At 45.1% G+C, this 12,040-nt stretch overlaps 1 protein-coding gene across 2 annotated transcripts in view; it reads left to right on the forward strand.

Moving 5' to 3' along the window:
* The window catches only part of KDM1A (lysine demethylase 1A), a 79,989-nt gene that overhangs the window by 65,738 nt on the left and 2,211 nt on the right, over positions 1-12,040 (forward strand). For both annotated transcript variants that reach the window (XM_072609242.1, XM_072609243.1), the window contains 5 exons: positions 429-540; positions 1,595-1,727; positions 4,927-5,114; positions 5,722-5,836; positions 11,259-11,386. In XM_072609242.1, coding sequence (XP_072465343.1) covers positions 429-540; positions 1,595-1,727; positions 4,927-5,114; positions 5,722-5,836; positions 11,259-11,386 — 676 coding nt within the window. The remainder of the gene's footprint in view (positions 1-428; positions 541-1,594; positions 1,728-4,926; positions 5,115-5,721; positions 5,837-11,258; positions 11,387-12,040) is intronic.

Below are 12,040 nucleotides of genomic sequence, written 5' to 3' on the forward strand. Positions count from 1 at the left end.
TCTTCACAACAACCCTGGGTGGTAGGTGTTGTTATAATCCCCATTCTATATTTGCAAGAGATGGAGATTAAGACTCACCCAAGGTTTCCCATCTAGTTAGTGTAGGTCTTTCTGGTTCCAGGTCCAGGGCTCTGTCCACTATGTCACGGAGCTCTTGGATTAATTATCCCATAGCTAATGTTTGACATGGCACCGAACAAAGCAGCAGGTGCTAGGGACCAAGGTAACTGAGAGGAACATGGAGCTGGTAAGAACTGACCAGCACTAGATCTTGATGCTTGCCTCTTAGAAACTGACTGCATTTTGTCTGTTTCATCAGGTAGACAGAAACAAATAGACAGTCTCCTGAAGAGCCAGCTCCAAGTACAGAGATAGTCCAATTACATGAGAATTGCACCAAGTTGCTTTTTTATGTTCTTATTTTGCAGTGACGTCTACCTGTCCTCAAGAGACAGGCAGATCCTTGATTGGCATTTTGCAAATCTGGAATTTGCTAATGCCACACCTCTATCTACCCTCTCCCTTAAACATTGGGATCAGGTAATTCTTCCATGTGTGTTATGTGTTGTCTATAAAAGGCTTCCAGGAGAATGGGCAGGACTGTAGCTGTTTAAACAAACCAGCACAAAAAGTCCCTTGCATCCAGATCTGGAGAAAGAACTTTTCCTGTGGCCACAGCTCCTCTGAACCCTTGGGCATGGGCTTTTCCCTAAGGTTCTAGGAAAATGTTGAGTTTCCCTCCCATTTTTGTCCCATAGTCAGGTTTCCCCTGTAAAACAATGATTTTGAGTTGCCATTTATTGACATCATACCTGAATGTTCTCTGCCTTTAAATTACATTAGAGGAGACCCTCTATTATCTGAAAGTTCAGCTTATTATATAAATGATACTTTGTAGACTTTCTAAGGAGCCATCAGTGAGTTTAAATAAGGATAGAGTACTTTTTCCCAAGAGGAATTTTGTACACTCAGAGATATTGAGGCAATTAAGAAGCATTTTCACTGTGTTTTCTTAGTTTGGCCCTCTAGTACACCATAAAAAGGCATGTTCAAAAGACCAATAAGGTCGACTAAGAACTGAAGCCAGTCAGTAAGCCTTATTATAAGCCCAGGTGTTTGACGTCTGCGCTGTGTACTGTCCAAAGACAGAGAAGTGAGTTTTGGCTGTGTCTTTCTAGCCACCTTTGCTTGGGGAACCAGTTGTGCTTTGGCAATGATTTTCTTACTAGTTTAGTCAGCCTGTAATTCGGAGAAAAAACTCGACCTCTCTGAACTCCCAAGATGCTCCAAGGCCAACAAGAACAAAACTGTAGGTGTCTTAGTATTACAGGCTAACTGCACTGTAGTGTCCTTCCATGGATGATGTGTCTCTATGTAGACTCCAGTTAAGCTGCTCTGCTGTTCTTTACTTCCTGGCCAGTAACATCATTACTGTTTTAGTGGTGCTGGCAGATTCTCCCATTACAGATAACAAATAGACTTCGGGTTACTTGAGGATTGACAGATGTGGCACAAGTCATGGCTGTTTCTGGGAGAAGAGGGAATCTTCTCCTTTGTGAAGGCCTAAAGCTGTCACTTCTACCCTTCCCTTTAGGACGATGATTTTGAATTTACTGGAAGTCACTTGACCGTGAGGAATGGCTACTCGTGTGTACCAGTGGCCCTGGCTGAAGGGCTGGACATTAAGTTGAACACAGCAGTTCGCCAGGTGCGCTACACAGCCTCTGGTAAGTCATCTTCACTCAGGGCGTGAGGGGTTTCCTTCCTTGTAGAAGGAGTTTAGATGCTGTACTGCTGTTTACTGAACAGAGAAAACATTTCCCTTAATTCTGTCCAGGGGTCTAGGCCTGCGCTTCCTCATGTGGGGTAAGAGGGGACTTTGGCGCTCCAAGATGATGTCGTCAGAGAGGAAGGTCTGATAGGTCTCACTAAGGGGAAAGGCTTTAGGAGCGTGTCTAGAGGGAGATGGTTTCTTTCACCAAGGTTACTGTAACTACTTATTTTCAGAGAAGTTCATCACTGAATTCTACCACCAAGTGATGCCTGCTTTCTTCTGTAGCAGACCACCTCCCCACAAGACTCTTCTTTTTCTGTGACCGCTTTGGTGCTCTTTCTTAGTTCTCCTCTTACCTACCTGGCCACTGTTCTTCTAGCTCCTTTGCTGACTGATCATCCATATTCTACTTCATAAGTGTGGGTTGGGTTTCATCCCATGCCCTCTCCTTGTCTGCCCTCTTGATAACCTCACTTGCTTCCATCTCTGTTTAACTGTCATCTCACAGATCTAAATATCCAGCCCCATTCTCTCCCCTGAGCTTTATTTCCATATCACTAGTTGACCTATTAAACATTTCAGCCTGGCTCTTCTGGAGACATCTGAACCATGGCTAAAGTAGAATTCATTCTGTTTTTTGTCTGCTCCCTCCCCCCCAGATTCCCTCATTCTGTTGAGGGCACCACCATCCTGCCACTCTCTCACAGGTTCATAACCTTAACACTATCCCAGATGCCTCACTCTTTCTCATTCTATTACCAGATCTTCCTGTTTTTACCTCCTCAACAGGTCTCACATCCAACCTCTTCTCTTTACTAACAGCCATTATCTTGGGTTACAGCTGTGTGCCCTCTTGCCTAGATCATTCCCAAAGCCTGCTCACAGTTCTCCCTACCCTAGGCTGTCCCACATACCGATACCAAATTGTATGTTGAAACACAAATCTAGCCATTCCTTTTCCCTATTGTCAGCCCACTGTCTCCCTGTTGCCTCTCCAGAAAAATTTAAGTCTTCACAACCTGACCCCAACCTATTTTTGCAGCCTTACTGACCATTACTCTTCATCCTGAACTCTGCAGTCTCTTGCCTTTGCACTGGCCATCTTCCTCCCCGACTTGGAATGCACTCCCTCCTTATAGAACTCCTCCTCTGATCTCAACTGCTGGTGCGCCCCTCCTGAAGTGTTTTGTATTTGCTCTCTTTATGTTTACGTACATATTTATGTACATGTTGCCTCCCCTTAGAGGATAAGCTTCTTGTGACCCCAGATCCTAGCACAGTATGTAGGCACAAAGTAGCCCCCTTTTGTACACTGACTGCTTGCCCAAGACCCTGGAGGTATGGTGGTAGAAATCAGACCAGAGAAATGGTATATCCTTGATGGATTGAAACCTGGTTATGGTAGCGTATGACGTAGGTATAGGACACTGGGCCTACACATAATGTATCCTGAATGTGTACGTTGGCGTTTCGGTCTGGGCCTTTATGAGACAGTGCCAGTCTCAGCACACTTTCAAAGAGATGGAAACAACCTGTTCCCTCTCTACCTTCAGCACTGGGAAATTTATTGTGGGGAAACAGATGGCATCTTGTAGTCATAAAAGGTCATAGTTTTACCCCCAACCCCCCTCCCCATTTGTTCTTCATTCATTTTCTCTCCTTCCTTCCTTCCTCTCTTCCTTTCCTTCCTCCCTCCTTTCCTTCCACTAGGGAGGTATGTACCTTGTCACACAGCTAGTAGATGCCTGAGGCCAAATTTGAACGTAGGACCCCCTGACTCCAGGGCCAGTGCTCCATCCAGTGCAACACCTAACTGCCCTTCCATTTGTCTTTAAGAATTGCTGTGACTACGGCCTGCAGTCCCAGAGTCAAGGCAGCAGCCTCTTTCTCTTCCTTATCTCCCCAATGGGAGATGGTCTTGAAGAACAGCCCCAGGCAGCTGAATATACCTAGGCCCCATGCCTACATCTCTTGTAGTCATAGCATTGGGGTTTTTTTTTTTTAACATATTTTAACATATTCTTACATGCTCTGGTCTCATCAGCACTGAAGGTGTTAATAACCGATATTTCAGCGTTTAGTCTCAACAGTGGTAAGGCCTTCAGGTAACCAATTTTAGGTAACTTAGTCCAGTGATACCCAACGTATTTTTATTCCTAAGACCCCTTTCAATAACAAACAACCCAAAAGCGTTGTGAATCCACAGGGCAATGGAACGTGCTGTTAGGATATTTTTTAGATTGAGTGTTTGCAGTTACTGTCATGATAACTTTGCCCCCAAACACTCCAAATTAAAATTTGTGTCATATAGTTGTAAATGCACAATTGATAAAGCCATGAAATAATGACAAGTGTTTTATGTGGAATATTCCATAAGAATTCACAGAAGTGATAGTTTAGAAACAATTTGATGACTGGCTAAAAACTACGAGAGAGCATTGCATTTCGTTGTAGCTCGCTGTGGGAGCGCCGTCACCATTATGCGCATGTTCTTGCAGCTTTGAATCACTGCAGAAACAAGTACATCAGGCTGCGGGGCATGCGTGTTGTGACAGGGCCACAAGGGGACGAGTGCTGGGCACGCAGTGAGCCCTTCCTAGACACTGTCTGTTATGTTGTTGTGGTTATTGTTTGTTAAGGGCCTGCAGTGTGCCTGGCACTGTGCTCAGCACTTCACAAACATTACCTCGTTTTATCTTCACCACAATCCTGCGAGGTCGGTCCTGTGAAGGTGCCCATTTTATTGTTGAAGAAATGGAGGTAGACAGTGATTTAGTGACTTGCCTGGGGCCACACTGCTCATAAGTATATGAGGATGATTTTGATTTTGGGTCTTCCTGACTTCCAGGGCCTGAGCTTACTCCACTATAGCCAGATAGTTGCCTATTAAAGAATTTTTAGCACATATCCCTTCCATCATCCTCTCAAAAGTTTGCAAACGACTGATCTCAGACCCTTCTCTTGGACTTAATTCGTAGCCCTTTATTGTCTGTGTCTAGAACAGGTGTCAGTCAGTGTCAAGAACATGTGGTGCTTTAGGTTAAATAGGGATGTTATTTTTATTTCTTCAGTTTAGTCATCTGTTTCTGCTTAATTTGGGCTACATGTTGAGCACCTCCATCTTTTGTATTTTTTTCCCTAAATTTTTGCAGGATGTGAAGTGATAGCTGTGAACACTCGTTCTACTAGCCAGACCTTTATTTATAAATGTGATGCTGTTCTCTGTACTCTTCCTTTGGGTGTATTGAAACAACAGCCCCCAGCTGTTCAATTTGTGCCACCTCTTCCTGAGTGGAAAACATCTGCGGTACAAAGAATGGGATTTGGTAACCTGAACAAGGTAAGGATCTCACACGCATGCGGTAGACTGATTTTCACCCTGATTCCCCCACTCATTTGCAGCTCAGCTGCTGAGTGCAGAGCCCTGTGTTCAGAGCTGGAGACAGTAATGAAAGTTTTTATATTCTAAAGGTAATTCATACTTGGAAGGAAAAGACATATGCAGATATGCAGTGTTAGACCATAATCACTGTTTCAGTCATTTTCAAGTTTTACAGAATGTTTTTCTCACAGTAACCCTACGAAGAAGTAAAACATGGAGTAGCATTCCCCATTTCACAGATAGGGAAAGCCCAGAGTGGTGGTGGCTGGCCACATAGATAGTGATTCTCAGAGTAAGAATTTGAACCCAAGACTCGTGATTCTAAATCCAAAGCCCTTTGTACCATACCCAGAGCTCTGCATTTCCAGGACACATGGGAGCAGTGCCGAAGTGAAGGCATCAGCTGCAGCCTTTGGGGCCTGGTCTTGCCTCAGGTGTCCTGTTGAAGTCTTTTGGATGGGAGCCAGCATGTGTTCTTCAGACATGTTAGGAAGGAGGACAGTCTGTAGCAGGGTCTTGCGACACATCCATTCCTGGTCCTTGTGTTCTCTTCTTGCTGCCATAGGTGGTTTTGTGCTTTGATCGTGTGTTCTGGGACCCAAGTGTCAATTTGTTCGGTCACGTCGGCAGCACTACTGCCAGCAGGGGAGAACTTTTCCTTTTTTGGAACCTCTATAAAGGTAATTTCATTCATATTTTATCCTTCAAAATAATATTGTCCTACAGGACCGGCACCAACAATTACCCTTTTTCTAGATTCCTTAATGCGATATGGGGCATTGTTTTAGCATGCCCTTTGACCTAGGATGTTTTGTTCTGACTGAATTAAGCTTGGTTCCCCTCCTTTGGAAGGGGCCCATCCAGCTACCCTATCTTGCTCCAAAATCCATATAGATTTTTATGTCAACAACTCTCTTGAGCTGCACCAAGGAGGATGTTTGGAAGGAGAAGGCTTGGACACTGCCATAAAGCAGCTCATGCTGTGAAATCATTATGTAGTGAAATCTTCTGGGGTCTCTTTTTCATTTGGAACTTGAGAAAACTCTGTCCAGGTCTGAACTGAAGCTTTTCTTGGAGACTCAGCAATCATCTAGTCAAAGTCCCATCTGAATAGAAATTCTCTCTTAGGACACCCTTAAAAAGCAGGTGTCTAGCCTCTGTTGAAAGACCTCCATGGAGAGAGGGATAGAAGTTTCAGTCAAATTTAGGTTTGGAATAAGGAAAAATTCCTACCAGTCAAAGCTATAAAAAAGTAGAGTGAGCTGACTCTGGCATTGGTAGGTTTCCCCTCATTAAATGTATTTTAGGATATCTAGAAGATGCCCGCTGGTCAGTGATGTAGCGTGGGGGATTCTTTTCAGTTACGGTTTAAATTAAATGGTCTCTGAAAACCCCTCCAACTCTGAGATTCTTTGAGACCATCTAGGTAGGAAGAAGAGGTTGAGCAGTGAGCATTCCATCGTTGAGAACACCTTGAATATAAGCGCCTTGTGGGGAATACATGGGGTATGTCCAAGGGATGGCGGCAAGATTCACTGGGAGATTAGGGAGGTGATACAGAAGTCTGTGATTCTGTTGTCCCTTTTTAAATGTTTCTGTCCAATTCCAAAAGACTCATGATGGAAAATGCTGTCCCCATCCAGAGAAGGAACTATGGAGGCTGAATGCAGAGGGAAGCAAACTATTTTCATTGTGTTTTTGTTTTTTTGTGACTTTTTTGTTCTGTTTCTTCTTTCACAACATGTCTAATGTGGAAATATGTTTACATGATTACACATATATAAGCTATGTCAAAGTACTTGCCATCTTGAAGAAGGGGGATGGGAGGGAGAAAAAATTTGAAACTCAATATCTTATAAAAAATGAATGTTGAAAACTATCTTTGTGTGTGTTTGGGGGGAAAATCTATTTACTAAAAAATAAAAAGCAAGCAAGAAAGAAAGACCCCCCCCATGGAAGAGGATCCCACTGCCTCTAGAGGAGGCAATGCATCCTACTTTTAGACAGCTGTGATTGTTACAGGCTTGTTTCCCTTACAGAGAGGCAGTATCTTCCTTTGTACTACTTTTCCTGGTCACCTCCCTCTGGGGCCCTATATATAGCCTTCTAGAGGAAAATATTTAGAGCAAGGATGGGGAACCTGCACCCTCAGGACACATGTGGCCTTCTAGGCCCTCAGGTGCAGCCTTTTGACTGAGTCCAAGTTTTACAAAACAAATCCTTTTATGAAAGGAATTTGTTGTGTGAAGTTTAGAGAGACACATGTGGCCTGAGGCTGTAGGTTCCCCATCCCTGGTTTAGACCATCTCAGGAAATGGCCAGCATAACAGGAGCACTGTCTGCAATGTAGTATTAACTCTGCTCATTACAAAGGGTTCTGTGCTCCCCTGAAGAGAGCACATTGCTTAGTCACACTTCGTTAGCTTGTAGTTTAAATCACGTGGCTTAATGGGAAGCAAACTGGTTATTGTTTTCCCTAAATAAATAATTCAGGTTGCCTGCATTCCACGTTCCTGAAGTGTTTCTGCTCTTCTCGATGACATGATACTTCACATTTACCTTATGCTTTCAGGTTTGGGGGCCTTGGAGGCCGGTAGTGTAAGTATTATGTTTAGAATTAGAGAAGTCAGGGACTGCTGTGGCTGAATCAGGTGGGCTTCAAACTCAACTTTTTCCCACTCCCAAATCCAGCCGTCTCACCACTTGGCTTTGAAATGAAGTCAGACACTCCACCTGTGCTTAGCCTTGCTGACTCAAATCTGTGTTGTTCCAGCGGGTCATTGGTTGGACAAGAAAACTCAGCATTACAGAATATTTCTGGTCTCAGCCATTTGCTGACATTTAGTGGTGTAGTGACGAGATCATGAATTTGAACTCAGAAGACCTGGGTTCAGATCCCGGCTCTGCCACGCAGCATACGGTCTTGGACTAGTTATTGAATCTCTTCAGGCCTACATTTCTTCATCTCTAAAATGAAGTTTGGGCTAGCTGAATTCTAAGGTCTCTTCTGACTCTCAGATCTCCCCTGTCCTCATTTTCCCTTTCCATCCCACTAACTCTAGGTCTGTATCCATTCTGCCTTTTGTAGCTAACCTCCTCAAAAAGTAAATTTATGTTGGTGCCTCCTTTCACACTCTATTTAACCCCTAACCGTTGGGCAGCCACCAAGACTACTCTCTCCAAAGCGGCCAGTAATCTTAACTACCAGATCTAGTGGCCTTTTCCCAGTCTTGCTTCTCCTTGACCTCTGTGTAGCCTGTGATACTGTTGGTCACTGTCCTCGCCTTGATACGCTCACTTTCTCCTGGGTCTCTGCCTGCCTATCCAGCTGCCCCTTCTCTGAATCCTTATCCAGATCATGCCCTTCACTTGTAGGTGTCCCTCAGTGCTCTGTCCTGGGCCCTCTGTTCTTCTCTCTCCATACTGCTTCACTTGGGGATCTCCTCAGCTGCCATGGATCTAATGACTGTCTCTATGCTGAGGATTCTCAAATCAATCGACCTACCTACGCTGCTTTAAACTTTGTGCTGACCTCCAGTCTTCCATCTCCAGTTGCCTTTTACACCTCTCAAAATAGATGTTCAGTGCACATCTTAAACTCGACATGTCTAAAATAGTGCTTAGTATCTTTTCTCTCCTACCTTCCCTGTTACTGTCACAACACTGTCTTCCCAGACCCTCAGGCTCACAGCTTAGGAGTCATCCTGGATTGCTCACTGTCCACCATATCCAAGCTGTTGCTGAGGCCTATCCATTTCACCTTTGCAATACCTCTGGAATATGTCCCCTTTTCTCCTCTGACACTGCCCCCACTGGTGCAGTCCCTTGTCACCTCATACCTGGACTACTGCAGAAGCTGCTGGTAAGTCTACCTGTCTCAAGTCTCTCCCCACTCTAGGCCTTCCTCCATTCAGCCACTAGAGATTTTCCTAAAAATGCAGGTCTGACCATGTTACTCTCCTCCTCAGTAAACCCCACTGATGATCCTTCTGCCATCTTCTCATCAGCACAGTTACGGAGACAGAGGAGGCCACTCCTAGAGCTGGAAGAACCTCCAGGCCCTTTCCTCTGGCCTACAGACCCTGGGGCAACCCCTTTTGCTTGTGGGCAGTACACCTGCTTTTCCTCACATTGGACCTAATTCTGCTTCTCTTCTGCATCTTGTCTCTGGGAGCAAATACAGATCCCCTATTTGACACTCAAAATCCTTCCTGAGTGGCCCCCTCCTACCCTCCTAGCCTTCTCACGCCTCTCCATATCCTCTTGGATCCAGTGACACTGGCATCCTGACTTGTCCATGAACCAGATCCTCCTTGGGCTTCCTCTCTGACTGCCCTGCCTTCCTTCAAGTCCCAGCCCTTCTTCTAGCTCCTTCCCTCTATTAATTATCTCCTATTATTCCATGTGCAGCTGGCTTTGTCCACAGTTGTTTGCAGGTGGTCTTCCCCATTACATTGTCAACTGGTTCTTTTGTATCCCCAGGGCCTTGCACAGCACCTGCCACACGGTGTGCGCTTTAGTAGAGGTTTATTTACTAACAGTTGACTGACACATTCATGACTGCTCATCATCATCATACGTATAAAGGCAGTGCCTCATCATTTGTGACTGGCCCTTTGAAAAGATCTCGAGCATGTGCCAAAAACTAAAGGGAGCTTGGATAGCTTCGGTACGGAGCAACAGGGGCCGAGGGGGTCAAGGATCCATCAAAGACAAGGTCTGAAACCCAGCCCATGAAGGGTGCTCAAGTGTTTCACATGCTGGAGTAAGACCAATCGAGACTAGGAGCAAATCACTACAGTGTCTTCATCCTTAAAATGAGGATAAAATGACTGGACTTCCCTCCCTCCCTTTCTCCTGACTGTCTCTCATTGTCTCTCTTTGTGTTCCTCTCCATACATACATGCATGCATATAGAATATGCACACAAAACATACATGTGTATACATACACACAATTATTTATTTGCACCGTTGGGAGGAAAGCTATCTGTAAACTATGAAGCAGGATATAAATACAAGCTTTATCATCACATACATCCCCACCCATTCCGTTTTGTAGATGGTGGTACTAAGTCACAAAACAGATAAGTGACTTATCTAAGGCCACACAGTAAGTTAGTGAAAGAACCCAGATCTCCTGGCTTTGACACCCAGACTCTGCCTGATGGACGTACTTGGGGTGAAGCAAAGTGCTTCCTGAAAACAGACTCTTGGCTGGACATGACGTTTTCATTGGAGACCTTCCCTAGAACAGGTTCTACCCATGATGCTTTTAGGCTTGTAGGCAGGGTTTGTTGTCATGACACTAAAAAGTCTTTAAGGAAGTCGTGGCATTACAATATCTTAAGTTTTGTTGCAAAACGTAGGAAAGCTTTAAACATTATCAGGCTAATAACTCAGAAATGTCTCCAAGATTGCTTTACTATACAAGGGCATCAGTGGTGGAGCACGGATGATTCATTCTGCAGCACATTTCCTTTGGCCAGTAGCTTTGACTTGTTTCTGACATACACATAGCACAGTCCTTCTGCCATCTTCTCATCAGCACAGTTACGGAGACAGAGGAGGCCACTCCTAGAGCTGGAAGAACCTCCAGGCCCTTTCCTCTGGCCTACAGACCCTGGGGCAACCCCTTTTGCTTGTGGGCAGTACACCTGCTTTTCCTCACATTGGACCTAATTCTGCTTCTCTTCTGCATCTTAGATACTTTTGCTCCTATTTCTGTCCTCCAGCGTCATTCCTTATCTTCATGACACACCTTCAGAAATTTAAAGTCAGCCACTATGTCCTTATTTCTCCCCCTCCTCTTGTCAGTTGACATCTCCAGTCCCTCCCTGTCATCTTTGCACACTCTTGCCTCCAGTTCCAGCGCTGCCCTGGTGGTTCTGCTTTGAGCCCATCCTTACCGTTATTGCCTTCTAATCCAGTCCCTTTTCTCCCTGAGACTGAACATCCATTACCGGCGCTCTGTGAGATGCATCCTGGGGCGGCTGGCCTTGGATTCTAGAAGACTGAGCATCACAGGGCTATTGAAAGAGAAGGGACAATGACTGGGGAGAGTGAAGGCAAGTGCCTGAATCACCTTCTCTTTCCTTCTTAGCTCCAATTCTTTTGGCCCTTGTGGCAGGAGAAGCAGCTGGTATCATGGAGAACATCAGTGATGACGTGATCGTCGGCCGCTGCCTGGCCATCCTCAAAGGCATCTTTGGAAGCAGTGCTGTGCCTCAGGTAGGGAGTCTACCCTGTCCTCCTAGGACAGCACAGGACTTCTCATTACTGATTAGGGGAGAATCAGGATTTGTGAGACAGAAGCAAGTATTTAGATCAGTGATGTCTTCCAAAGAAAGCACATGTTGAGTGTGTGCAGCACCACCATAGGTGGGCCACATCCTTCCACTGGGCACAAAGCATGTATCTCTTCATCCCCCTTTTAATGCATGGCGGTTAAAAAATAGCGTGCACCTCCAAAGGTCGTCGAGGGTTGTGTATTTTTGAAGGCTGTATTGGTGTGGGTGAGCTTCACATGGGACTGGACCTGTGATTGCATTACAATAGTTGACTTCCAGTTAGGAAGCCCCCATCAGTGTCTGCCAACACCTTCTCTGCACTTCACGGTCCCAAAAAGTTGCCTGATGCCTTGAGAGATTAAGTGACTTGCTGGGAGTCACACAGCCATACATGACAGGTGGGGCATAAACATAGCTCTTCCAAGGCCAGTTTTCTGTCCACCACACTGCCCTGCCTCTCACCTTCACACAGTAAGACCAGATCAGTGCTTTTAAAGGGTTTTTAGGTGCCATTAGGACTTGAGGATTCATAGAAAAGTCCCAGAAGGAGGTTCTCAGAGGTCTGGAGATACCCTGTATCACTTTGCCAAAATGG

Source organism: Notamacropus eugenii, chromosome 5 (genome assembly GCF_028372415.1).
Source record: "Notamacropus eugenii isolate mMacEug1 chromosome 5, mMacEug1.pri_v2, whole genome shotgun sequence".
Taxonomy (NCBI): domain Eukaryota; kingdom Metazoa; phylum Chordata; class Mammalia; order Diprotodontia; family Macropodidae; genus Notamacropus; species Notamacropus eugenii.